General features: G+C 43.8%; 1 protein-coding gene across 7 annotated transcripts in view; it reads right to left on the bottom strand.

Annotated features, from left to right (window-relative positions):
- Nucleotides 1-27,905, bottom strand: part of LOC102531559 (solute carrier family 23 member 1-like) — a 51,901-nt gene that overhangs the window by 7,415 nt on the left and 16,581 nt on the right. For 4 of the 7 annotated variants that reach the window (XM_072964391.1, XM_031674600.2, XM_072964393.1 and 1 more), the window contains 7 exons: nt 27,749-27,895; nt 24,978-25,135; nt 15,379-15,538; nt 6,455-6,636; nt 5,403-5,523; nt 4,138-4,294; nt 3,060-3,313 (listed from right to left, as the gene is read on the bottom strand). In XM_072964391.1, the coding sequence (XP_072820492.1) occupies nt 3,060-3,313; nt 4,138-4,294; nt 5,403-5,523; nt 6,455-6,636; nt 15,379-15,538; nt 24,978-25,135; nt 27,749-27,895 (1,179 nt within the window). The remainder of the gene's footprint in view (nt 1-3,059; nt 3,314-4,137; nt 4,295-5,402; nt 5,524-6,454; nt 6,637-15,378; nt 15,539-24,977; nt 25,136-27,748; nt 27,896-27,905) is intronic. The other 3 variants (XM_015246912.3, XM_072964394.1, XM_015246914.3) reach the window with 3 other exon arrangements.

The following is a 27,905-nucleotide window of genomic DNA, read 5'->3' as shown; positions in this document are numbered from 1 at the left end:
AACTGTACACTTAGAAATGGTAAGATGCTAAGTTTATGTTATGTGTATTTTACCACAATTAAAAATCCAAAGACAAAGGAAACTCGATAGTCATGTTAAGCAGGGGAGTGATATGAAGTGATTTACATTTCAAAAAGTTCCCTCTATAAAAGTCGCTTCATTATTATTAATTGATACATTTTCTTAATTAATTAGGGCAAGTTAGATTTGCTCAGCAAGCAATTATTATGGACTATGTGTAAACGATTCCTCCTTCATCTATATGGATGTTCATTAAGATAAAACTGAGATGAGGCTCCTTCCGATGGTATTTATACGGCATTAACTGGTCCAAAATCAAGAATCTTAAAAATGAGTTTTTCTCTAGTTCATTTCTATAGAGGATTAGTTGTTGTGCTAGAGTCACCACTAATTGTGGTTTGCATGGAGTTTTTCAAGTAGCTAGGAGTTTCGGAATGCTAAGGAAGTGCATTTCACTCCCTTAGAGTGACTGTTAGATCTTGAAATAAAATTAAGTTTCTACAAAGATTTAAAAAACAAACACCACTGTGAAAAACATAGGCTGTGGTCCACATCCCACCCTGTCCCAGAGCCCATCCCAGGGCCAGGCACACACAGCTATCATACTGCTAGACATCACTGACTGTTGTGCTAGTCAAGGGCTGTGTCTAGGGTTTGAGTGACAGCTACCAGTGAGACAAAATGACCTCTGACCTTGATGCGTTCAGCAGCATCCTCAGGAGTTAGAGTTGAACTGCAAATGTCTGAATTTCCTGTCATAAGTCTATTATCAATGAATGTTTTTAGGTAGTTCTTGAATGTTTTCTCATCCATTTGTGTCTCTTCCCAGTCCTTAAAAGATACTCCAGTATAGTTTCAGCTTTGCAAGACGAAAAAGTTCTGGAGATCTGTTACACAATGATGAATACACTTAATACTGCTGAGCTGTACGCTTAAGAATAAGATGGTAGATTTTACCTAATGTGCCTTTTACCACAATTAAAACAAAAAATTTTAAAGATAGTCTAATGTAAACTACCTTAAGTCTATTAATGCAGAAATAAACTAGCAGATTCTGCCTTTGCCTATTTTTCTTTCCAGTCTAAGAGCTTATTTAAACTGTCTTCATTAGAAGACATGTGATAAGAATTAACCACATCAAAAGAGCTTTTTGTTTTGTTTACAACCCTAACAGTGAACTGTGGGAACAAAGGCATGAATCTAAGCACAACAGATCAATTTGTCAGGTTCAGCTAAATGCCCTTTGGATTTGCTGATGCTCTCATAAAAATGGTGGGAAATCTGCAATCCTTACACCACAGAATTCATCATGCACCCTGGGCCTCTTCTGATCTCAGGACTGACACCTGGGCTGGGAGCCATGACGTCCTGGAGAAGTGATAGGAGGTCTCTGGCTTCCAGTCTGATTTCTCCCCACGGGGAGAACCAAGATCAGGTCAGAGCCCATCAATGCAGATGCAACGCGGGGCCACAAGGGGGAGGTGTGACTCTAGACCAGGGTTAATCCATCTCCTGTGGGGTTTGTAGCCAGCTCTGTCTCCATACTTTCTTCCCTGCTCTCCTCCTCTAGAGGGTCTTAATTTAGAAATGATATACTAAAGAAATGCTTGTTCTGTTTACTGAACATGATTTTCTGTTCTGCATAAGATTTGTTTCCTTTAGCAGGAAAAATATTCGCTGCTTTATATTTATGTAGGTCATTCCTGTTACATTTCTGTGTGGGTCAGTGGCCCACACAGGTGAAAACGTTCCTCTCACTTGCACTAAACTTTGGGAAAACATCAAAGAGCCCACAGTGTCAAAGCACATAGAATTTGCCGTAGGGGTGGGTGCTGGCTCTGCTGTTTGCTCAGATTTTAGCTCCCACTGTGGGCCTGAGGCCCTGCAGGGTACAGAGGTGGAGAGGTCTGAGGGAGCTATCAGAAAATGCAGGGTGGGGATGTGGGTGGAGAATGTGTATTTCCCAAAGCTCACAGGACTTGTGCTGGGAAACACTGCACCTATACACTGAAGTGCATGGAAAAGCAATGTTGTAATGATATTCTTTTCTAAGTCACCTTAGATAGCACCATCCTGAAGAATTCCTGCTGACCTTATGGGGCTTCCCGTGGAAAACGGGAGCCAGGAGAGATTTTAAGCAGAGACATATCTAACTGGGTTCCAGGAAAATCCTTGGGCAGCCACGTGGTAGTAAGAGTGGAGATGGTCAAGATCCTGGGAAGAGAGACCGTCCAGGACAGTGCGTGTCCAGCTGGAGATGATAAGGCTGTGGGACTGGGAAAGGAGAAGAGGACAGGAGGGCAGTAGGCGTTTCGAGAAAATAAAGGCCACTGTGAGGGGCGCAGGGCAGGGAGAAGTTAAGGATAACTTGGGTTAATTCACTTAGAAAAGGTTTACGGTGGGGGGAGGTAAGGGTGAGAGCATGTACTGAGTATCACAGAGGCCATACTGAGTGTGAGGTACCCTTGGGACATTCAGGTGGAGGTGACCAGGTGGCCACAACCAAGAAAGTCAAGTACGGTAAGCAGGGGAATGGCTCCTCAAAGACGTCCATGCTCTAATCCCCAAACCTGTATGTTCCCTTACATGGCAGGGGACTTTGCAGTGTGATTAAGCTCAGGATTTTGAGATGTTGAGAGTACCCTGAATTATGCAGGTGGGTCCAATCTAATTACATGGCTCCTCATAAGCAGAGTATCTTTCCAGGCTGTGGTCAGTGGGAGATGTGACTAAGGAAGATCAGAGAGATGCAACCCTGCTGGCTTTGACAATGGAGAAAAGGGGCCATAAACAGCCTCTAGGGTGATGGAAAAAGAAGAAAATGGATTCTCCCCAGAGCCTCCAGAAAGGAACACAGCCCTGTCAATACCTCTACTGTAGCCCAGAGAGACCCATGTTGGACTTCTGACCTTCAGAGCAGTTTGGGTTATTGAAAGCCATTAAGTTTGTGATCATTTGTTGCAGCAACAAGAGATTAAGACTGATGACAGATTCAGACTCCTAGCCTGTGCCCCCAGGGCCCGTGTCAGCAGCCTCACCCTGGTGATGCCCAGCGCGCCGACATTCTCGCTGAAGGACGTGGTGCCGTTCCCCGTCCCCCAGGCCCCTGCCAGCAGGCAGCCGAGGCCCTCGATGCCAATGCCTCGGTTGATGGCATGCTTAGGAGGAGGTGGTGCCCCCACCAGGCGGGCACAGGCATAATAATCGCCTACTGACTCCACCACGGAAGAGATCACCCCTGCGATGATCCCAAAGACCCCAGCCAGGCTGATGGTGGGGAGGCCCCACTGTCCTGAAAATGCAATGCAGAGGGAACATTAATCCAGAAGGTAACAATTCTGCTGAACTCCAAATAACTTCCTTGCCAGAGGGTTCTCTGGAAGGCTTTAAAGACGGGGTAACACGTCTTCCAACCCCACAACTATCCTGAGGCTTTGTCTGGGACTCCTGCCCTACCATGCCTCCCTGAAGGTAGGTCAGATGCCCTGATCTTGAGGTCACTGTGCATAGAAAGGGCCAGCAACCAGGCCTCTTCCCAGGAAGGCCTTGATGCATTCTGAAGCCAAGATTCTTACTGAGGAAGGCGCTAGCTCCCCAGGCTCCAGTGAGGGCAGCCAGGCCAGCCCTCACTGGAGCCTGGTTATTTGCACACCCTGAGCCATAAAGTGCAGGGAAAGGAGACCAGACGTGGCCTAAGGGATGGTCTTGACCACCAGCCTGGAAATGTTCTAATTCAATCATGAGCCTCCCTTGCATGGGATCCACCAAATCCAGGAGAAGACACAAAGGTCAGCTAGGGGGTTGGGACCTCTCTGTCCTCTCCCCAGTCCCAGGCTATGGGGTCTGAGCAACATGAAGGAGGGGATGAGGCATGTGGGCCAGCTTGGAGTAGGTCTGGGAGTGGAAGCCTTTGGTCTACCACCCCCACAGGGCTCTTAGGACAACCCAAGGGTCTCTTCTTCTCTTAGGGGGCCTCTCCCCAGGGCCTGTCCCTCCTTGTCAGACCCCTGGAGGCAATCTCTCCCTGGCTCTATTTAACTCTCCCTCCAGTGCCCACCCGCCTGCGCCGTCCTGGGAGACGTGTCCCAGGCAAGATGGGCCCCATCTTCTCGTTACCTGGGTAAGGGAGACGAAACCAAGGAGCCTGGTTCAGGACGTTGCCTTTGGTGTCAGTTCGGGCGAGGTACCCGTAGGCTGTGGGTACCGAGGGGAGGGCGTTGGTGACGGTGAGCACAAAGCAGAGCAGCCAGGAAATGCAGAGCCCCATCAGCACCTGCCAGAGGGAGGGGCCTTCACACTCGCCCCGCCCTGCCAACACCTCCCACAGGGGCCGGGCAAAGCTGGGAGTCAGCAAAGCTCTTTGAAATGAGGAAGTGTTGGGTTACCAACCCTTTCAGTGACAACAGGAATCTGCTGTGTCCGTGGATAACTAGTGCATTAAAGGAACATACAGAATAAACCACGGGGACACCCTGTGTCAAGTAGAGGCAGAAATGTCTAGGAAAGTGGACATGGCCTGGGTCAGAAGGAGTGCAGTCTGGCTCCCTTTCTGCTCTTTGCTGGTCACATGACCTTGGGTCAAACCCTCTGGGCCTCAGTTTCCTACACAGATAATGGGAATTACAACCATTGTTCTGCAAAACCTGAAGCAGGATTTCTTAAAACAGGGTCTTCAGATATACTGATTTTTAATCTCTGGTGGTGGAACCCCCAACCCTCTATTTTTAGCAATGTCCCCAAGAGATTGTTACGCACACTGAATTTTAGAACTACTGGCCTACAGGGTTGTTGAAGGGTCAATGAGATCATTATGCGGATCATTACTGACAAAGCGGAATGTAATTTACAGATAAATGAAACCTGAAAACACATTTTGTGGTTTGCAGCTGTACCTGCTTGACACTGAGGACCAAGTTCAACAGAGATGGCTCTGAAAGGGAGGTGTCACCATCATCCCTGGGTATTTGGATTACCCATGGGCTGGTGAGAAAAAATCTGACCTAAGCAACCTGGCCTTTAGTTTTGAATCCTTAGTGGTGAGCCTGGCGGTCTCCCGGTGCCATGCTATGAGGACGGCCAGGAACATGAGAAGCCTGTCCCACACTGGTGCCCAGGGCAGCAACCTAGGGCGAGCTCTCTGCTCCTGGACGAGAAGCACTGAGGAAAGAGCTGGGACATTACACACACGGCATTACACCTGTGGTCAGGGGGCTCCCACTGCCCTCAGGGTGTGGGGTGAGACGAGGGAATGAGAGGCTGAGGAGGTAAGGCCACTGCAGGTGGAAAGCATATGACTTGGGGGCCATCTGGGAGTGCAAAAGGCTGCTCTCCCTCTCCAGGTGAGTCGACTATGAATGGCAGAGTGTGGGAGTGCTTCTTACAGGGAAGACCTGAAACAGGTAGAACTTAGAGGTGTGACACTTCTTCTCTCGTCCGTAAACGGGCACAGGCACCGCGATGGTTTTCAGGTACTGAGAAAACAGCACGATGAGGAAGACAGTCCTGAAACAGAAACAAACCACACCCAACCTGGCGAGCTGGGGCTTGTCCTGAGTGAGGGTCTGGGAAGCTGGGCCACCACGTGTCTCTGGGACGGGGCAGGGGGCACAGGTGCTGTGCTGGGAGGGTCCCCACACAGGCCCCACTCTTCAGTGGGCTCTGAAAAGGTAGGCGGGTCCCTTTCAGAAGCTGCTGGTGTCTGAAGAGGAGCAGTGAGGGGACCACGCCCTTGGAGCCTAAGAGAAATAAGCAGGGCAGCCGGACAGAGTCAGCAGTTAGAGCCAGTGAGGCCAAAGTCAGAGACCATTTGCTCGTCCAGGTCGTCCTGCAGGTCCTATGATCAGCCAACAACGGACAGAGTGAATGAACGCATCCTGTGTCATCCTCAAGTCCCTTAAAGCTCAGTTTAAGTGCTGAAGGCCTCTTTTTCCAGGAAACCTTCTTGACCACCCCCTAAGCTGGCTGACACCACTCCGTCCCCTGAACAAGCACGGCAGTCTGTGACCCTCATCACTGTCTCTTGGTGTCACAGATCCACATCTTATCCCTTTCCCGCACTACAAAGTGCTTAAGAGCTGGGGCCGTGCCTCTGCACCCTTCCCAGGTTCCGGAAGTTTACAAGCATTTGCTCAGTGAAAATCTAGGAGGCAGGGGACAGGCAGCATCAGCTTTCTGTGAACACTACACTAAGTATGTTTATACACTGCTTGCGATGAACTCATTTTCTGTGAGTACTAGTAACATAATAAATAGCGACACTACATTATAAGTAGCCATTTCACTGATTTTTTTTTCACTGCTTTTTAAGGTATGGTAATGTTCAGGGAAGTTATTTGTAAACCACAAGTTTGCCAATGTCCAGGACTCATTATTCTTACTGGGTAATCTTCCGTCAAAGAACTTAGATGATCCTCCCTCCCCGGAGAGAACTTACGTGGCGGCAATCCCCCAGTGGATCCCGGCGTCACTGCCCGCAGTATCAAAGAGAGGCAGGGCCACCAGGGCGATGGTCGGAGCAACCGTCAAGGGGCCAATGAAGCGCATGAGAAAGCCAATGAGGCCAGAGAAGCCCACCAGCATCTGGACACAGGAAGCGACCATGATGGCTCCCTGCAGCTGAAAAGGGAGTGTAAGCTCAGCACCTGAGAGCCTGCAACAAGGGCCAGGGCCTCAGTCTGACCCAAGCCACCGGGATTGGTGGCAATTTCGGCGTCAGTGCAGGGCAAAGCTGGACCCCGAAGGGACTGAGGGAAGGAGAGCTCCGACCTCACTCCTCTCTCCAGTCCTGTATTTCCAACCGCCTGTTGGACATTTTCACTTAATGTGAAGTTTTTCAGGAAGTAGACTTCAAGATGATTTATTGTTCATAGTGATACTGCTGATGACGCATAATACATAATACTGGCATCACCCAGTAGTGTACTGAACAACTTGCCGCTTTATTTTCCTCTGTTTTCCTACTTTCCGTTGCAGGGGTGGGCAAAGGTTTTCTGTAAAGGACCAGAGAGTGGAGAGCTGAGGCCCTGTGGGCCACACAGGCTGAGGTGAGACTTTTCCAGGTAAGATGTGAACAAGTGAGCCCGGCCGTGTCCCAATACAGCTCCACCGGTAGGCACACGGAAATCTGAATTTCATGTAATTTTGGCAAGTCAGCAAGTATTATTATTCATTTGATTTTTTTTGACCATTTAAAACATAAAACTGTCTTCAGTTTGGGGGCTGTATAAAGAACAGACAACTGGCCAGATGTGGCTCATGGGTTGTAGTTTACCAACCTCAGATCTCTTGGACTGACTGAGTTTACTTCTCTTTCACTTTACTAACCTGGGTGTTTTACATTCTGTTTTATCCCTGAAAACTTTCCTTACTTTGAAGTCTGCTCTTTCTGGAAAGAAAGAAGTGTGACTCCTGTTTTCTTTTGATTAGTGTTAACATGGAATACTCTCCATCCATTTACTTTTAATCGATATGTATCTTTATATTTAAAATAGGTTTCTTCTGGACAACATGCAGTTGGGGCTTGTCTTTTGATCCACTCTGACAATCTCTTTTAATCAGTGCGTTTAGACCAAAGATGCCCGAAGTGATTAGTGATATCTTGGATTAATATCCACCATATTTGTTACTGTGTTTTATTGGTTGTTCTTGTTCTTTGTTTCTAATTTTGTCTTCTACTCTTTTTCTGCCTTTTGTGGTTTTGAGTTTTTTATATGATTCCATTTACTCTCCTTTCTTGGCATATCAGTTATCCTTTTTTTCCCCTTTAGTAGTTGCCCTAGAGTTTGCAATATACATTTACAACAAATCCAAGTCCACTTTCAAATAACACTATACTACTTTATGAGTAGTGTGAGTACCCCACGGTAACAAAACAATCCTAATTTCTCCCACCTAGTTTTTGCACCACTGCTGTCATTCATATCACTTTTATATAAGCATATATAAGTAAGTATATTTTTAAAAACCACCATAATACTGAAAGGTGACACTTAAACTGGTCTAATGTGTTTTAAAAAAAAAATGAGCTGGCCATTTCCTCCCAGAGTTTTCTACTTTTTCTTTCACCGTATTCTTAAAATAAAATCATTGTTTATTTGTCTTCTCCATTACTGCTTATACCCTAGTAAGTAACAACATTTCTATTGGTCCTATATTTGCATCACATTAGTATTGTGATGTACAGTTGGACCACTAACCATCAGTAGCTTCAAGACTTGAAATGTGTGTGATCAAATGTAACTCAGTGAAACATGGAAAATCTACCTTAAAGTCCAATAGGCTGACTCAGTGAATTAAACCAATTAGTCAATTAATAAAATGAGGTTGAAACTTCGAAGAGCTTCCCCTGGCTTACAGCTCTGATGAAAAACATTGGACCAGCAGAGGGAGCTGAAATGCCACAGATAAGACTGGGTTGGGCTCACTGTGGGACACCTGGAAAAATAGCGGAGGCTCCTGTTTTGGATCTGAACAAGAGGAACCCCTATTCTAGGCCCTGTGATTTTTCTGTTGTTGTTGGGGGAGGTAATTAGGTTTACTTCTATATTTTTAGAGGCGGGACTGGGGATTGAACCCAGGACCTTGTGTATGCTAAGCATGTGCTCTGCCACTTTAGCTATACCCTCCCCCTAGGCCATGTGTTTTAAAGCAGGAGTTGGCAAAATTTTTCTGTAAAAGGCCAGACAGTAAATATTTCAGGTTTTTGTGGATCACATGTAGTTTCTGTCACATTCTTTTCCTTCTCTTTTTTTTTTAAGCAACCTTTTAAGATACAAAAACCATTCTTAGTTGGCGAGCAGTCAAAAAATAGACCACAGGTTGGGTCTGGTCCAAGAGCCATAGTTTGCTGACTCCTGCTTTAGAGGAGACTCCATATAATCACAAACACAAAAATAAACAGTAAATGTATTAACAAAGACATGAGCGTGTCAGTCGCTTGGGGTCCTGTGCCCAATGCAGACACAGCGTGACCCATGTCCCTGAACATCCGCCCTCACTACCAATGCCATGGCCTCAGAACACAAGGTAACTGCCTCTGCATGTGGTAAAGGTTTGTAGCACTGCAGTGTTGAGACAGATACGACATTAGAACACAGGAAGGATTCAAGCAGCAGCAGTGCTTACATAGAAGAGACAAATAAACTTGTCAGATCTTTCTTCTTGGATAGTATAAAGGCAAGAGAGTCTTGCATAAGAAATTATAGTTCTCAGGAGGGCTGAGTGAACGGGAAAGCCTGCCCCTGGCATCTAGCAGAGCAGGGCAAGGAAACTGATAGAATTTATATTTTAAGGCAGGACAAGAAAAAAATTAAACATAAAATTCTGTTTGGGCCTCCTCCCTCCCTAATGTGCGGTGTGCACATTACACATTAACCAGAGCTCCTCAAAGCTGGGAGTGCCTGCTCAACCAGAAAGATCAATTGTTCCCCTTTCTTCTGACGCTAACAATGTAACTGCTTAAGAGAACAGTGTTCTTTCCCAGCTCTGTAGGGGGTCCTGGTGACTTGTACGTGCCTACCTGGACCATAGATCCTTGGTGAACTTTGTGTAATATATCAGTATGTCATTTTGGTGTATGATCCTTTGTCTCAAAAATCTGTGACTCTGCCTTTGATTCCCAGTTCTCAGATCCTTCTGAGAAGCTGCTTCCTGGGTTATAATCTGAGCTCAGTTTGGCTTGAAAAAAATTCCTTTTTCTTCTTCTTAACTTGATAGCTAATTGAATTTTTGTTGACAAACCCCACTTATTCTTTGCTTAGTTTTAGTTTGGATTTATCAAAGCCAAATACTGGCTCCCTGGAAGAGAGCAGGAAAGAAAACAAATCCCAAAAAGCCTCAAACCATGTGTGTTTTGTGATTCATGTTACTGATGATATAATAAAGGTAGACTGCACTGAAGAAGAAACACACCTGCTTTGGAAAAGGTGGTACAACACATGGCATTTGGAGACTGGTCAGTTGACTTGGTAAATGTCCAAGGCCCACCAGCGTGACAAGTGAAATTCTTAAGTATATCTTTATCTGGAACTACATGGGAAAGTTCTTTAAAGATTAAAAACCCCTGTTAACTCTGGGACCACCCTGCGAGAAAAGGAAGCACAGGGACTTGATAGGTCACTGAAGGACGTCCACACCTGGGCGCACTGCTGGACTGTGTATCAGAGCACAGGCATGTGTAGAAAGGCTGTTTTTGAAAGGGAAGAAGAGCAGAAGGTTCTGGCTGAAATTCACAAGTTATGGCTCAGACTGGTCTCAGACTGGCATCCTTATCAGCACGGTGCTCCTGAGATACCAGCATGTCGGTGGTTGCGTCCAGGCTGAATGAGGACTGACCCCGGCAAAAGCCTCGGCAAAGGGGGCTTCAGCTCTGCTGTGGGGCGTTTGGTGCAGATGTGACCCAGAGCAGCTACCCAACCAGTCTCCCTTTGAAAGACCAGGCTTAACTAGTCTGCTACTGGGCCCTATTTCGAATCAGACCCCTACTGAATGGCACCAAATAATCGCAAGATCAGAGGTCTCAATCAAATCTTAAGCGATGTCAGAAAGACACTCAAATAAGGAAGGGGCTGATCAACAGAATTTGATGATTAAAAGGAAGTAATTATATTCAGGAAAAGAAAAGACAGTCACACAAGGAGGGGTTCATAGGATCCATGAGCAAGTGACAGTCCCCCCTCTCCTGGATGGATGCTCCTCACTAGATAACCTAACTATCAACATGACTTGAATCCCACTGTGCAGGTCTCTGAATTTAAAAAGCACTGGTTGGAGGGAGACGTCACAGCTCAGTAGTAGAGTGTCGGCTTAGCATTCACAAGGTCTTGGGTTCAATCCCCAGTCCCTCTGTTAAAAACAAACAAATAAACCAACCTGATTACCTCCCCTCCCCAAATTTTTTAAAATAAATGAATAAAAAGCACTAGTTGGTGTCTTGCTGATGGTGCTGCTCATCCACCTGAGAAAAACTGAGACTGGAAGAAAGTAACATTTCAAAAGAAGGACCTTGCTGGAGGAAGGCAGGCAAGGCTAAACGCAGCCAGTGGACTGAGTTACGTGTGATGTGACTGGCAGTGCACATGTAAACACCCAGAGTCATCCCTTCAGACTTACACAGCCTCGTGGGCTGTGGCCACTGAAGTAGCCGTTCGGTCTGGCAAGTGGCCCATATAAGGCTCTAATGAAATTTCACCTTTTGTGGGACAGGACTTTATTGTCAAATCTCAACTCCTGGTGGTTCACATCGACGCCCCTTAAAAAAAAAGTGTGATTTTGAATGTAGGGCCCACGAGATGGCACCTCAGGCCACAGGCCATGCACACGTGGGCTCACCCACCTCTCTCTGAAGCCACATGTGTTGCCTAGGATGACCCAGGCTGCCAACAGCAATGCGCACGTGAGCCTCTGGTGGGAGAGTATGAGGGTAAGTGTCCCATCACAAAGCTGGCAGGCTGCCTTTACTGGGCGGTCCACAGAGCATGGGACGTTTTAACACTTTTTAAAACTGGTGTTGACAGTTTTTCTGGTTTGAGCTATGTCTATCCTGCAACTGAAGCCCTGGCCCCATTACTAGAAAGAGACTAGCAACCCAGATTGCCTACCAGCACAAATATCAAATTATATATCAAACAGTTCAAGGATCATTTTTTGCAGCATGAACAGGACAGGAGTGGACCAAGAAATACAGTATCAAGCGGTCTTTTCTTATTTTTTATCATTTCCCAAAAGCAGTGAAATTACTGCAAAATCAGAATGTGTGCTTGAAGCAACAAAATGTGAGTGATGAAAGCTCAGAGGACAGGCTTTTCAGGGTAAGATAGTGTAAGATCCAGCTAAACGTGGGGCACAAAAATGAGTCACCAGTGGAACAATTTGTAAAGGACAGGATGGGAAATACGAGGGTAAGAAACCCTATTTTCCCAGGAACAGGCATTTGGTTGTGTTCCCTGAGATAGGAATAACAGGAATCAATTTAATTTGGCTTACTGGAATTCTGATGGGATTTATGGGCCAGATTGGGAAGTCTGGTGCTTTCAGGAAGCATCGTATCCAGTGCAGAGGCTGCAGTGACAATATACTTGTTAAATCATTTGAAAGTATCCTGGGGAAGGACACTCATAAAGGGTTTAACAGAGTTACTTTCACTGCCCATTATTAAAGGCCAACAGAGAAGGACTCAACCATCTCCTTCAATAGGAGGAAGGGGATGGGTTAAGAAGAGCTCCCAGTGGGCAAGCAGAAAGATGGCAGCAGAAAGAACAGGAGTCATCAAATTATTGTTTCAAGAAATGCTAATTTTGCCCTTTGCATTTAAAATGATAGAAATATGAAAGTGATTTCTTAGCCATATTTCCAAATACATCTTCAATCTAGGATGAGGGGTGCCAGCATCAGAGTTGATTCTACCAAACTGAAGCACATCTATTAAGACTAGACCAGGAATATACTGGGCTGTACGGGATGGACAATGAGGAGCAAACACTGTGGAAGCAGCCAGTTCCTATCATGTTGTTGGCATATTTAGGACGTGGTCTGTTGTTTGAACTTTTGTATAAGATTAAAATGGGTCATGGGCTAATTATGAGTTCATATAGGTCATTTACATGATACTCAATGAAATGAAAATCATGGAAATAATGATAAATGACAAAGTTTATATTGGGATATTGAACTCCAATCACCAGCTAATGTGATACGCAGAGGAGCAAAAGAGACCCCAGAGGGTCAAATAGAACTACAGGATGAGGACAGACAATAACAGTTAACTCTGAATCATTCAGTAGCATCATAAAAGAAAGATACAAGTTTACCATCATGCACTTACCAGAGTGGCTAAAATGAAAAAGATAGAAAATATTGGTGAGAATGTGGAGAATCTGGAACTCACACACAATGCTGGTGGGAGTGTAAACGTGAGCATCCACTTCGAAAACGTATTTGCTAGTGTTTACTAAAGTTGAACATATAAATACTGTGATGGTGAATTTTATGTGTCAGCTTGACTGGGTTGAGGGATGCCCAGATAGCTGATAGAACATTATTTCTGGGTGTGTCTGTGAGGGTGTTTCCAGAGGAGATTAGCATTTGAATTGGTGAACTGAGTAAAGCAGATGGCCCTACCCAATGTGGGTGAGTGCCATCCAATCCTTTCAGGGGCCCAACAGAACCAAAGGGCAGAAGAAAAGTGAATCGCTTTCTGCTTGAACTGAGACATCACTTTCTCCTGCCCTCAGCTGTCAGCACTCCTGGTTCTCAGGCATTTGGAATCAGATCAGGACTTACACCATTGTCCCTCTGCCCCACCCCACCCCAATGGAATGTTTTGTCATTTCTATTCCTTCTCATTGGTCAAATATGGGTAAGAATAGGAATCTTGTTGCCATGTCTCCTTTTTCTTCCTTTTCCTTTATCATTCACATACTGAGGATGTGACACTTAGTGTAGCCACGAGGCTGTGAGGATGCTGAATGTGGACTGGGTCCACAGCCCTGACTCAGGAATTTCCTTGGTCTAGTTCTAGTGAGCTTGGGGGAGGCAATTCTGAAGTCAGTAAGTGAGGGCTGTATTCATGCCGGAGTACTGCCTTGTACTGGAACCCCATCATCATACGGTGTTATGCAACTCTGTCCTGCTCCAGAGGAGGTGGTCCTTAGCCTAGCTCCAAGCCTACATCTTTAAGGTCAAGCTGGGAGGCAGATGGTTAGGCTTCTTAGAGATCTCAAGTGACCTCCACACTCTCATATGTACCCCAACCATGGGCGATCCTTGACCCCCCATCCCTTATGCTGAGTGGGGATGTTGGGGTTTAGAAGCTATCAAGTCTATTACTGTCCCTGAGGGTGTGGCAGAGCTGTCTGCCAAGAATGCTGTGTGCTGGCTTCCTTATCTGTCGCTGAGATAAGCCAACCTGGAGCATGGCCAAATTTCAGAGGCTGCTCCAAGGCCACTAGTTTCTTTCCCCTAATGATACAACTGAATTTCATGACAGATAAGCAAAAAGGCACAACTGTACAAAGTGGGCAGACTTAGCCAAGGGGCAGACTTAGCAAAGTGGGCAGACAATAGCCAAGACATGGAAACGAAAGCTAAATGTCCATCCACAGATGACTGGATAAAGAAGTTGTGGTATATATATACAATGGAATACTACTCAGCCATAAAAAGAATAAAATAATGCCATTTGCTGCAACATGGATGGACCTAGAGATGGTCATTCTAAGTGAAGTAAGCCAGAAAGCCAGAAAAATATGATATCGCTTATGTGGAAAGAAAAAAAGACACAAATGAACTTGCTTACAAAACAGAAACAGGTGCACAGACACAGAAAACAAACTTACGATTACCAGTGGGGAAAGGGGGTGGGAAAGGATAAATTGGGAGTTCGAGATTTGCAGATACTAACTACTATATATAAAATAAATAAACAAAAAGTTCATACTGCATAGAACAGGCAACTGTATTCAATATCTTGTAGTGGCCTACAATGAAAAAGAATATGAAAACGAATATCTGTATGTATATATATGACTGCAACATTATGCTGTACACCAGAAATTGACACAACATTGTAAACTGACTATACTTCAATTAAAAAATAAGGGGGGGGCAGACTAAGCAGACAGTACCCACTAACAAAACGGTACTGAGTCAGGCCTGCTCCTGCCCATTGGTTTTCCATTAATCTGAGCCTACTCTGGGTATCTGTCGATATGGCACTTGTGCATCAATGAAAAACTTAGAAGAATGTCTTGAAAACTCTTCAGTACTCAGTAGCTATGATCTACTGCTGCCACCACCACCATCATTATCATCAACATCATCACTGTGATGTGTCTCTCTTCTCTTGCCAATCCCAGCACTTAGCACATCACTTGGCATCTGGCAAGTATTCAACTAATGATGTTTAATGACTTAATGCAACACAGGAGTAATACCCCAGACCTCTCTGCCTCTCAGGACTGGCTGGAGAAATGCCTGAGCTCGTCCTCTTTGAAAGATGTGACTGTTTCCAAGTAAACCTATTTTCACTCTCCATCCATTCATTCCACTCTGGCAGCCCCAATCCCTGTATGCTCATTATCCTGTTTTATTTTCTTCATTGCACTTATAATTCCCTGAAACTTTCCTTTTCTGTTTACTTATCAGAGTATTTCTCTCTCCCTCCCACCCTGCCCCACCATTTACATACACTAATGTTAGTTCCATGGGGCAGAGTCCTTGTCTGTCTTATACAGCAGTATCTTAAAGCCTAGAATCTTGCCTGGCAGTTAACTGAGTAATAAATGCTGAACAAATGAATCAACTCAGGAGCCCCTGTTGAGGATCACTCCATCCCTCTCCCCCACCCTCTTGCCCCGTTACCTCTCGGATCCTCTTCTGCCATTCCTCAGTGAATTCAGGAGAGCTGGTGTTCACCAGGCTGGCATTGAGTGTCCATGTGGGGCACTTCCAAGTGGGAAGGGACAGCATAGCCACAGAAGGTGCCACAAAAGCAAATGTCCCTCCCTGGAGAATGGGAAGCCTGGAGAAGGGGAAAGGAAGCAGTTACCCATAAGCTCCTTTAGCACTGGTCTGTCACTGGCCAGAATGGGGACCTTTTAATCCCAAATCCTACCTTGGTTTCAAGGCAACACATGACCCCTGCTGTTCTCACTCTACAGGGAACTCTTGCCAAGCCCCAAGTTAGACCCATGAACCCTGCCACTCTTCGAACAGGCAGGAGACGTGGGAGGGAAAGACGAGCAGATTTAACCCCAGTCTCGGAGCTGCAAGCCCAGGAGGAGGGAGTCAGATGGTGGGAAGCGATCTGGGGGCAGCACAGAGCCCAGGGAGCACACTGAGTAGGCGTCACTGTCTACACTCGTCCCAGAGAGTCTTCCCCAGACCCCAGGATCGAAGCACAGCTCACACACGTGGAGTTCTTCACTGACAAGAGATGCACAGCCTGAAATCTGGTTGCAAAATTAACAGCAATCCCAGACTTCTGCCTTCAGGCTCCTTTTTATCACATGAACTAAACAGGTTTGAGGTCAATTATCAGGGTATGTCCCCCATCCAGGCCCTTCTCACTCCTGGCGAGGGTCTCACTCTGGCCTCTGTGAGAACTTTCAGTTGTACCTGCCCCCACTGGACTTGTCTCCCTTCAAGGTGAACACAGCCTGAAGAGTCAACCTCCAACAGTCTTCTCTTACTAGCAGCTATCCAGACTAACCTGGCCTACTCGCTCTGGACTTTAGAATTTGGGGCTGGGGGGATGGAACAGGGGGACCTCGGCCTCTTGCTTGCATTTGTCACGATAGCACACCCAATTCAGGTACTTTTTCTTAACAATACTAGAAGGATTTTTTTTTTTAGAAGGATATTTTTGAACACAGGATTCCATGAAGACTTAAAGGGCTATTCTTAAGAATGACAGAACACATTTAATTTAATAAAGATATAAAGTATATGAAAGAGTTTTGCTGCCTAAGTGGCCTTCGTCCTGGCTGGACAAAGGAATCAGTGATGTCTGGGCATCACCCTCAGATGAGTTAGTCGGCTTGTCGAGGAGGTGCACCCAGGCATGGGGTGGGTGGAGCTTAAAGCTCCAGGAGCTTCTAATGTCAGCCAAGACTGAGAACAACTGATCTAGATTCAAAGATCTAGACCCATGAGTCTCCAAAATAGACTGGAATATACGGCACACCTAGAGCAGGAACACATGGGTGGCGGAATGGGTATGTATGAATCATATTTTTAACTAAAAATTATGAATCTAAGTATCCTGACACAGAAGGGAAACATGCTATACTTATGTCATTGCAAAATCTCTTTGAGCTTTTAAAATGAACATAGAAATCTTTGCATATCATATGTACAGAGACTACATAATACAAGACTTGTGTTTGCATTTTTTGCTGTAATTCCATATGCATGTTTTATTCATTCATTTAGTATTTACTGAGGACATGCTATGTGGGAGGCACTGGTTGCCGGGCACTGGGGACACCATGGTGAGTGAGACAAAACTCCCACTCACATTCTAGTTACACACTTCTCTGTTAGCCCTGGTACTAACAAACCCATCATTTACAGTGATTTACTCTCAGGGATTCTTAACCACCTTATGATTATGCTTACAAACACTCCACCACCCAATTGCCAACGTTGTCTCAGCCCTTTCAGTATTACTGGGTTCTGTGGGGGCAGGGATTATTATTTTGCTTTCCCGTCCCTCCAGCACTGCTGCAAAAAACCTACCTACAAACGTTGGGTTTTATAATTTTATTTTATTTTTTAGTTTAATATGCATATAATGAAACCCTAACGCGCATTAATTTGCATTTCATTAAGTCATAAAAAATGTGCACTTTGTGATTTGTTTGATTTTATGTCTGTTTTTCTTTGCCTATAAACTGTCTACTCATTACACAGAATTTGGACACTGTCAAAATGTATTTGTAACAGTTCTTACGATAGTGAGCTTTATTTTTGTTGAAAAATGTTTTCTGTTATTGTATGCTGGAATTCATCCCCAACTTAGAAATAATGCTTAAGGGATCATTTCAAAATTTTCAAGTAGTTCAGCCCTTTTCTAACTCTGTTCATGTTATTTTCTTTCAAGATTACATGCAGTTGGGATAAGGCGATATATGAACTTTCTACTTTTTGTAATTGCTAAATGTTTTATGCTCAAGGGCAAGATGAATTTTTCCCACTTATTTACTAGAGTGTATTCCTGTGTCCTACCTCTAAACTCACACAATGTATCAATAATTTCTTTCCTCATCATTCTATACTCAGACCTTCCAACCCCATTTTCCGTCCATTCTTCTCCCCCTCCCCACCTCGTTTTGTTAGTTAACATTCCTGTTTCTTTCTCATAACTTCTTGTTGGTACCCTTTTGAGAAAGAGAGATCTACACATATTTCTTGCATTTCTGCTTTTATGCACTTTCCTGGCACATGTTTGGGACACATGCATTCCGTAGTAGTATTCGGTTTTCATTGTTGTATGTATCTTTTACCTTCTATGGTGACCTTAATGTGCATCTCAGTGCTCTTTTTAATTCCACAATTAATTTCATCTGCTAGTGTGATGGAAATTCCTATTTTTAAAAATTTCCCGTGAGTATGATTCACCATTATTATATATGCGCCTTCTGACTTAAATGTCTCTCTTGTAAACCAGAGACTGTTGATTTTTAAAATGCAAAGAGCCATTTGAAGCATGTCCAGCGTGGCCCTGTCATTTTATAGAAAGGAGGTTTGGAGTCCAAGATCATAATGTTAACCACGATGAGTGCTTGGGTTTCCTCACTTATCAGCACTGCCCTGTGACATGAGTTAAGAGTACAGTGTGGACCAAAGGTGGGTTTGAACCTGGCTCTACCTTATCAGTTGTGTGACCTGGGTATTTACCCAACTTCTGCTTGCCTCAGTGTCCTCTTTGATAAAAATAAAAATAATAGTGCTCTCCCCAAGGAGTAGCTGTGAATAAAATATGTGTAAATAATTAGCACAATGCCTGGGGCAGACACAAGCCCAACAAATAGATTAATTGTCATTATTATTCCCTCTGAAATGTGTGAGGAAACTTCTGGAAAAGGTAGTACACATCAAAACATTTTCTTAATGCTTCCTCAAATAACAGATGTTACAGTATGGGCTGCTTGTTTTTTTTTTTTTTTTAACTTCTGTTTGGCATTTCCATTTCTTGCAGGTTGTTCTCTAAGATTTGTTTCCCTGTCCATCTTCCCCTTCCCTTAACCCTTCACCATTTCATCTGTATGCTCGAGTCTAAAGAAGAGAAAACACCCCACCATCTTTTTTCACAACAATGACTTGCATGTAAAATGTCAAAATCTGCAGTCTCAGGAATACCTCTTCAATGTTTGACAGGACTGGTAGTTTAGGTTGGCAAAGCCACAGAAATGTGTCTGTCGGGGGTAAGGTCAACATCTAAGTTTCAATAGTATTTTAAAGCTACACAGCACTTTTGTATCATTATCTCAAGAGACTTCAGGGTGGACAGACAATACCGCATTGTCTGTGTCTAAGGAAACTCATGCTGCAGGGAGGTGCCAGTGGCAGGGTTCAGCTGGGAAGTGGAGAGCCCTGATCAGAAAGTCTGAGTCATGGGGCTGAACTGCAACAGTATGTTTGTTGTAAGAACAACTGATAACTGACATGGGGTAAGAAAAAACTACTTGAAGAGTTTATGCTAATGATTAGGTGGGAAATCCTTCTCCTTTCTTGGTAGTCCCATTTTGGCCCATAAAACAGAAACACCTAATGTTTTGGAAGTACTGGGAAGTCAAGCTTCAACCCTTCTCTCTGAGCTCTCATGTACTCTTGATAAAATATTATTCATGACGCCTGTTAAAGACATTAAGGCAGATTTTATTCAAGGGGGGCTACGCTACAATGGGGTTTTGTAATAGGGGAGAGAGATCATGTTCAACTCCCAGTACAAGGAAAAGTAGGAATTTATAGCCAAGGAGCAGGGCAAGGTTCAATGGATGGAAAATTACTAAGCGGAAATATCAAAGGTAAGGAGAGGATTCTTGCCGAAGGCAGGCCAAGGTGATCAGACATGGAGGAGAATGAGGAACACCTCTCTATGGTGGAGAGTGAGGGTGGGGATTCTGGCTACAGTGACTGGGCAGGATTCTTGCAAAAACTGGACAATGCAAAGACCAACATGGAAGGTCCAAAGTCAAGCCTAATTGAACAGCTGTCTATTGGATTCAGCAGTATCATGGTCACAGTGGATCTTATATGTTAGACACTATGACTAAATAGATCTCCCCCAGTTACATGATAAACAGAAAACTCAGCACAACTTGGGCCTGTACAAAATCCTGCAGCAGAAGTGGGAAGGTTACACAATGCTTTAGGCTTCTTAAAACCACACAGGAAACTAGAAGGCAATGGAACAATGCTTTCAAATTTCTGAAAGAAAATTATTTCCCACCTAAAATTCTACACCCAGCCAGGCTGTCAATCAAGTGTGAGAGCAGAATCATGATATTTTCACATATGCAAAGTCTCACCTCCCAAGTACTCTCTCAGGAAGTTATGGGATAACTGTGTTCCACCAAAAAAAAGAGGAAGACATGGGAACAAGAGATCTAGACTTGAAAACTGACGTGAAGGGAACACCCAGGGTAAGGGTAAAGAGGCATCTCAGGATGATATATGTAATGTGTACCAGGTAGCAACTGTTCGGATGGCAGCAGGTCACAGAGCCCCAGGAGGCGGTTCATGGAGAGGATGAAGCTGACAGGCTACCTGATGTGACAAAATTATTAAGTAGAGATTTAGGCAACAGGCAGGGAGTTTAGAACTGAATTCAAAACAGACAGAAATTTGCATACATTAAAAACAAGAAAAATATTAATTCCAGGGAAAATAAAAAGTTGGGCAGGAAAAGAGCTTTGTGATTCAGTTCAGAATGGCATCAGTCACTGTAACATAAACACTCAATACTGATCTGTGCTGGGAGGGTGGGAGAATGGGGAGGTGGAAAATATGCTTGTATGTGGTGGGAGTGAGGGGCTGTGAGAGAAAATGAAATCATAATCACCCATTTTGGCACTTCAGTCAACAGTGCCTAAAACAGAAACATACGAATTAGAGACTTGGTGGAAAATACCTAAATAATCAGCTGGGAGAGATGAGAGTGTTTGCCTCTGCCTAGAAGAGAGAGGAGGGTGGAGCTCTCTGGTTGGTAGGGGAAGCCTGTCTGTCTTCTTTAAACCCATCACTACTCACAGCCTTGAGTGTGCCTTTGACAGCAGCCCCCATTGCTCCAGTCCTCCCTTCTGATGGGCCCCAAAGGTAAGCACACTTAATGCTGACCACCACAGAGAACCAGACTGGGGAAACCAAAGATAAAAGCAGGCAGGTGAAGAGACAAAGGTTGCAGAATCTAGGAAGTTGTCTCCAGGCTGGAGCCTTGATCCACAGCTCCCAGCCTCCTCTCTAAGACGGTAAGGGGCAGCCTACTGGACTTTCGCTCTCAGGCAAAGATCAAAGGCTCACAAAACATGCCATGATACTTTTCTTTAGAAAAAAAAGTTATAAATGGTTTTTATTTTTCCCAATTATAAAGAAATATATGGACTTTGAAGAAAAACCAATGGCAAATAAAAATATAAAGAATAAATTTAAACAACCATAATTCTACAACCTAGAAGTAAAAAATTCCCAAATTACACTTTGTCCTCTCTTTTTTATCTTTAACTAGATAAACTTTATCAGCACATATACAATATATACCTTTCATATATAATGTTTAACAACCAGAAATACCTTTAACATTTCTTCCAGTCTTCTTTTTGTCTTTAACTAGAAAAATGATTATTGGTACACATAAAATTTTTCTCTCTCATAATTATGAATTATATTGGTCACTATTACAATAGTGAAAAACTCAAAACAACTTAAATGTCTTTTAATAGGAAATAGTTAAATAAACTAGAACATATAATATATTCTAGAATACTGAATACTAAGTGATCTTTCTCTAAAAGTGCTATTGCGGAAATGTGTTTATTGAAATGAAAAGATACGGTGCATTGTGAATGTTTAAAAAGAAGGGGAGGAGTGTTTTTACCACAATTAAACTTTTATCAATTATTCAAAAAGGGAAGGAGGGACCAAAATTATGTACATGGTAATATCTCTTTCTTGGTATGAAAAATAAATTTTATGTACAAGGCATTAAACTAAGCAGTTTATATACATTATCTAATTTCTCAATGTTTTGGTAAAATTTTTAAAAATTTCCTCTTCACAGAAACATGAGGACTCCGAGATAAAATTAGTGCAAAAAATTGTCAGATGTAGAAAGGAGAAAGGAGCATTAAGTCTCCACTAGGTAAGGAGATACAGCCTGGGCACCCAGGAATCTGGAGGGGATGAGCCCCCCGAAGAGGTCTGGGGTTGGGACATGGGCAGTTGGAGGGGCTTCTGGGCCAGCAGGGAAGAGGTCAACAGCTGAGGACAGGTGCATCTGGAGCCTAAGCTGCTGGAATCCAACTTCACCTGTGTCTTCATTTTGATGTTCTTTTTTGGAGTCAATCCAATCATTAGCAAAGGACGATGTCACAGGGACGTTTCTATGAAACAGTTCAGGATGGGAAGCAGAGTTTTCAGGAGTATTGAAAGGGACTGATGAATTCTTCTTGAACTTAAAAGGGTTGCTGTGTTGTGAAACCCCGGGAACCTTAAGAGCCCCAACTAGTTCACTATCGGACAAAGAGCATTAGTGTTCATCTATTTACTGAGCTTCCTACACCTAGCAGGTAAGAGCCTGCTGGACTGTAGCAAAGCACATCACGTGCCTTCCCTGTAGGTAACTTACACCCAGAGGAGGCAGTAACACCAGTCCCTTCTTTGGGACACAGCAACCCCCTCTCCCTCCTCTGACATGACTGATTACCAGGTCACACTTCTACCTCCAAAGGCATCACCATTACTACTCCAGTCAGAGCTCCAATGGCACAGCCGGGGACCCAGTTTTCAGTGGGGCACGGGCAAGGTAGCTGCTGACCTCTGGCAGTGGGCATGGATTTTCTGCAGAACCAGATCAGATTAGGGCAGATCAGGGCTCAGCTGTGGGAATTCATGGAAGAAAAGGACCAAGGTCAGGGCTGATTCGGGCAAGACTATATATAAGCCAGCATAAGGCATCCGAACGCACTTTGTGGCAGAGCTACTTGCTCCACACCTGAGACATTTCCAAGGAAATAAAAAGGGAAACATATCACCCGGAACCACTTCAGAAAAAGAAATTTCCAGGTAAAAATTATGACTAATTCCAGAGATGGAGTGAAGATCCGGAATTACACATAGTCACTACTTGATTTCCCCTAGTGATCGCCTTTAAAAGTGACACTTTCTCTTGAAATGAACGGTGACATATGCCCTTACATAAGGTTCGGAACTGAGCAATTAAGTGAGGAAGGCCCTTAGGGGACACACCCAAGACCCCTAAAGTCACACCAGGGAAGCAGCCATCCCTGTGGCCAAGGACTGCAGCCACATGCCCCACAGCGGGAACCAAGCTCTTTTGCTCTTATCAGGAAAGTCATCATTGCCTCTTATCACTCCCTTTTAATCATGGTTTTACTCATTAAGATCTTCTGAAATCTTATTGCAGCATGAGTATTTCTGTTTGTAATCTAGAAAAACACATCATTAAACATTGGTTAGCAGATGCCAGCAAGAGAATCTACTTGACCTTTGATTCATGAGCCATCAGCCAGGTCTTATAGTCCATAATGTCTTAGGTAGTTTCTCATTAGCCTCTGGGCTCCCCGGAAGTCCATTTCCATGGGTGAACCAAACTCAAGGGTGTTCCTGTCCACCCCTTTGTCTAAGGACATGATTTTATGCCTTAATTTTAGTTCCCTCATTCTTTGTAAACTCTCTGACTGTAAGTCTCGATTAGCTGTGTGTCTCACAGCGCTTACCAGAAGGCTAGGCCCGCAGGCATGCTCACTACCGAGATTCCAGTTGAAATACTGCACTTCAGACGTAAGGGACTTAAAGATATTACATATTTCAACTCCTTCATTTTACATATGAGAACACTGAACCTTAGAGAGGGTGAATGAACGTCCAGTTTCCCACAGCACAGAAGCCAGCATTAGAATTCATGTCCCCAGTTTCCAAGCTCAATGTTTTTCCATAATTATAGGGAACACCACCTCAGACTTAAGGGGAGGGGCTTCCCATCCAGAATAGCCTTGCGTTTGTCACTCTCCATGGGGCAGGGCAGGGATGGGGGCTCCCGGGTATCCAGGCAGGTGGCTGCAAAGCCTCTCTGATGCTACGGCACCATCTGACACTCCAGGGGCCAATCCTGGACAGGTAGGAGGGGTCCTGGATTTCAAGGGCCTGAGAGACAGAACAGACCAAACCCTGCATTTCTTTGAGTTCCTGGAGGGGGATTTGGGAGAAATCCTGGCTCATGGAGATGGTGACAGAAGAAGGAAGAGCGACAAGGGAAATAAGCTGACAAAGATGTAGGCACTAGTCTCCCCTCCTGGACAGAAAGTGGGAGAACTTAAGCCCTGGCACATCTCCTGGAAATGACTTGCAGAGGAAGCACTTCGAAAAGAGTCTTTGATTTGATTTGATTTGGGCAAAAAGACCACACTAGGGATGAACATTCTCTGGATGCTGTCTACAGACAACTTGTCCTGGAAACAACTGGCCTCCTTGTATCAATCTACACCTGTGTGGTTTGATTCAGATAACTGATAAAGAACAAATAAATGACGAACGGCAAATCCCAAGAGTTCCCATAACGAAGAAAAAAATTGGGGCTTTGTTCCTTTAATTTTGTATCTATATGAGATGATGGATGTTCACTGAATTTATTATGCTAATCGTTTCACAATGTATGTAAGTCAAATCATTATGTTGTGTACCTTAAACTTATACAGTGCTATGTGTCAATTACATCAATAAAACTGGAAGAAAAAAAGAATAAATGGATATTAATTTTTCCTGTCAAGTTATTTTCTCTTAGAACAGGTCAGGCAGAAGCACACTGCAGGAAATGCTTTCCACTTTCCTCTGCAACTCCAGGGCTGAGCACAGACTTGACACAGATTAGGCCAAAAGCACATTTACAGTGAAGGGTCCCTCACTTGCACGGCTCCTTCTAAAGTCCATGGAGGAGTCCCCACAATGTGCTCACTAATCATATGCCTTGTAAAATTTGCAAAGCTAAAAGGGTTCAGGCACAACTGTCTGCAGCTATTTGTGTTACTTTAATCAAGAATACTGGCTAATGTGGACAGTAAGTTTGGGAGCTATGACTTGAACCTAGGCTCTGACTTCTAGTCCTATCCTCCCTTTGTCATGTCACAGCTTCCTAACTCTTCTCTGGCTGCAAACCAGGCAAACCTTGCTGATATCCTGGCAGGTAAAAGTCAGAATACATGGGGAGGAGTTTTACCTACCTGACTCCTAAAAATACTTGCAGGAGAGTGCAGATACCAGAGACGAAGAACATGGTGCTGATGAGGTAGCTCTGGGTCAGGGGGTCGTGCTGCAAACACAGGTCCTTGGCCAGGATGAGTGGCACTGCCACAAGACCCCCCAGGGCCGTGAGGAAGTGCTGTGGGCAGAGCAGAGAGAGTAGACGGGCATGTAGAAGCTGGGCCTGCCTGCTCTACCTTCATTCCTATTCCCACGGCCAGAGGCAAGAGCTCCAGCTCTGGTCTCAGAGGAGCCTGGCTATGGGTGACAGGCAAGCAGTGGGAACAAGGAAGGCTGGGCAGCAAGAAGCAGGGACCCAGCCAGAAGGTCTGGGGTTCCAGGGCACAACCGTAGTGCCAGGAACTGATGTTCTAGGTAAGAAAAAGGCAAGGACACAGCACAGGAGGGCATAACAGGAACTGAGGAGTGGGCCTTAAGAACAAGAACAAGAAAAGAGGCTAAGCATTAAAATAAAGCATAAGGTGAGAGTAAGATCACTGACCAGAAAGGTCAGAGCACATTCTCCAAGACAGACTATACTTTAAGTCGCAAAACAGCCTTAGCAAATTCAAGAAGACTGAAGTTACACCAAGAAGCTATTCTGTCTGCAATAGTATAAAACTAGAAATCAACAACAGGAGGAAAACTGGGAAATTCGCAAATTTGTGGAAATCAAGCCATACACTCCTCAACAACCAATGAATCAAAGAACAAATCAAAAGGGAAATCAAAAAATATCTTAAGACAAATGAAAATGGAAACACTACATACCAGAACTAATGGCATTCAGCAAAAGCAGTTTTAAGAGGAAAGTTTTTAGCAATAATGTCTACATTAAGGAAGATCTTAAATAAACAACCTAACTTTACTCCTCAGGGAACTAAAAAAGGAGGAATAAACTAAACCCCAAGTTAGCAGAAGAAAATAACAAAGATCAGAGCTATTTCTGCTTCTTCTTCTTCTGAAACAGAGGCCAGAAAAGATGAACAAAACTAACAGCTATTTTTTGTTACGATAAGCTAACCCTTCACTACACTAAGAAAAAAAAGAGGATTCAAACAAATAAAATAAAAAATGATACAGCAGAAATAAAAAGTGCCGTTAAGACCCAAGTATGAATAATTACATACCAACAAATTGGATAACCAAGAAGGAATGAATAAATCCCTAGAAACACACAATTTATTAAGGCTGAGTCATGAAGAAATAGAAAATCTAAACAGAACAATAACTAATGAGGAGACTGAAATAGTAATTAAAAATCTCCCAGCAAAGAAAATCTCAGGACCAGAAGTTTTCACTGGTGAATTCTACCAAATACCTAAAGAGGAATTAACACCAAGCCATTTCAAACTCTTCCAAAAAAACTGAAGGGGAGGGAAAACTCCTAAACTCATTTTACAAGGCCAGCATACCAAAGCCCGATAAGGACACTACAGGCCAACATCCCTGAGGGATATAGATGGAAAAATTCTCAAAAAACACTAGCAAACTGAATTCAGCAGTACATGAAGATGGTCATACACCAAGTGGGATTTATCCCTGAGATGCAAAAATTGTTCAACATCCACAAATCACTAAATATGAACACCGCATTAATAAAATGAAAGATATAAATCATATGGTATCAGAACAGATGCAGAAAAAGCATTTGACAAAATTCAACATCCTTTCATGATAAAATATCTACATTATCCATTTTATTGGCTCCTAATATTTTCTAAATAGTATGACATTTGTTCTTCTTATTTTGTAGAAAAGCACAAAGAAGCAAACAAACAAAAAGTGTATCCTATCCCTGATATACCACATTGAACAATTTGTAAAATTGAAAGAAACATATCTATGAGATTAGAAAATTCATGCTACAAAATTTCACAAAAAAAAGTGAAAGCTGAAAGCTGCCCTCCCTTTCCTAGTTCCTCTTCCTAAGGCTAACCACCTTTATTAGTTTCTTGTGAATCCTTCAAAACATACAAAATTACTACATATACTTATTTCTATTGTTATATCTCTCTTTTGTTTTTAACATAAAAAAGAACACAGTATACAGTTATTTGCTTTGCTTTTTTCACTTAATAAATTTTGGCGGTCATTTTTTAACTGCAAGGTAAAAATCTCTTTTTAACAGTGCACAGTTTATTTAACTAGTTCTCCAGGATGGATACTTTGCTTGTTTCTACAGTTTTGTTTGTTTGTTGTGTGGTTTGATTTTACCATTACCAATAATGTTAGAAGAACATCTTTACACTTATCTTAACAAGTCTTGCCAGCACATCTACAAAGAAATTCTTAAGCATTAGGGACTGGGTTAGACAATGTATGTGTTTTACATGTTGATAGAAATTACCAAATTGTCTTCCAGAAAAGTTGTACCAAATAACATTCCAAAAAAAGTGTTTGAGAGTGCTTGTTTCCCCAAATTCCCCAAGCACCGGTTATCTTTAGTTGTTGCCAAACAAATAAATTACAATTGGTATCTTGAAAAAGACCCAGTGGCCCAGTTGGTGTCCTTGATGTGAGCTACCAGCTTAGCAGGAGGGAGAATCCTCTCTAGTTCCCCACCACACCCCCAAACTCCTAGAAAGAAAGAGACTGGAGAGGCTTTGACTTCCCCTGGAAATCAACAACGTACAAGACAAGAATACCAGCACCTGCAGTTGTGGATCTTGACTAGTTTGACCTGGGTGTGTGCTGATGTGGCTTTTAAGACAGAGCCTCCTTGGACCCAGAGCTCACTGGGTGGCATTACCTGGACCCCCAAGAAGATGCAGAGATACCATGGTGGGATATCCAGGACGCCGTAAGCCAGGTGGCTGCTGCTGGGACTCCTGGGCTGGCCACCCTTCTCCCTTCCTTGGCCACCTTCATGGGAGCTGAGCACACCATCAACCGTCTGCTGGAAACAA

This window comes from Vicugna pacos, chromosome 7 (genome assembly GCF_048564905.1).
Source record: "Vicugna pacos chromosome 7, VicPac4, whole genome shotgun sequence".
Lineage (NCBI taxonomy): Eukaryota > Metazoa > Chordata > Mammalia > Artiodactyla > Camelidae > Vicugna > Vicugna pacos.
This window is presented reverse-complemented; position numbering and strand designations above follow the sequence as displayed.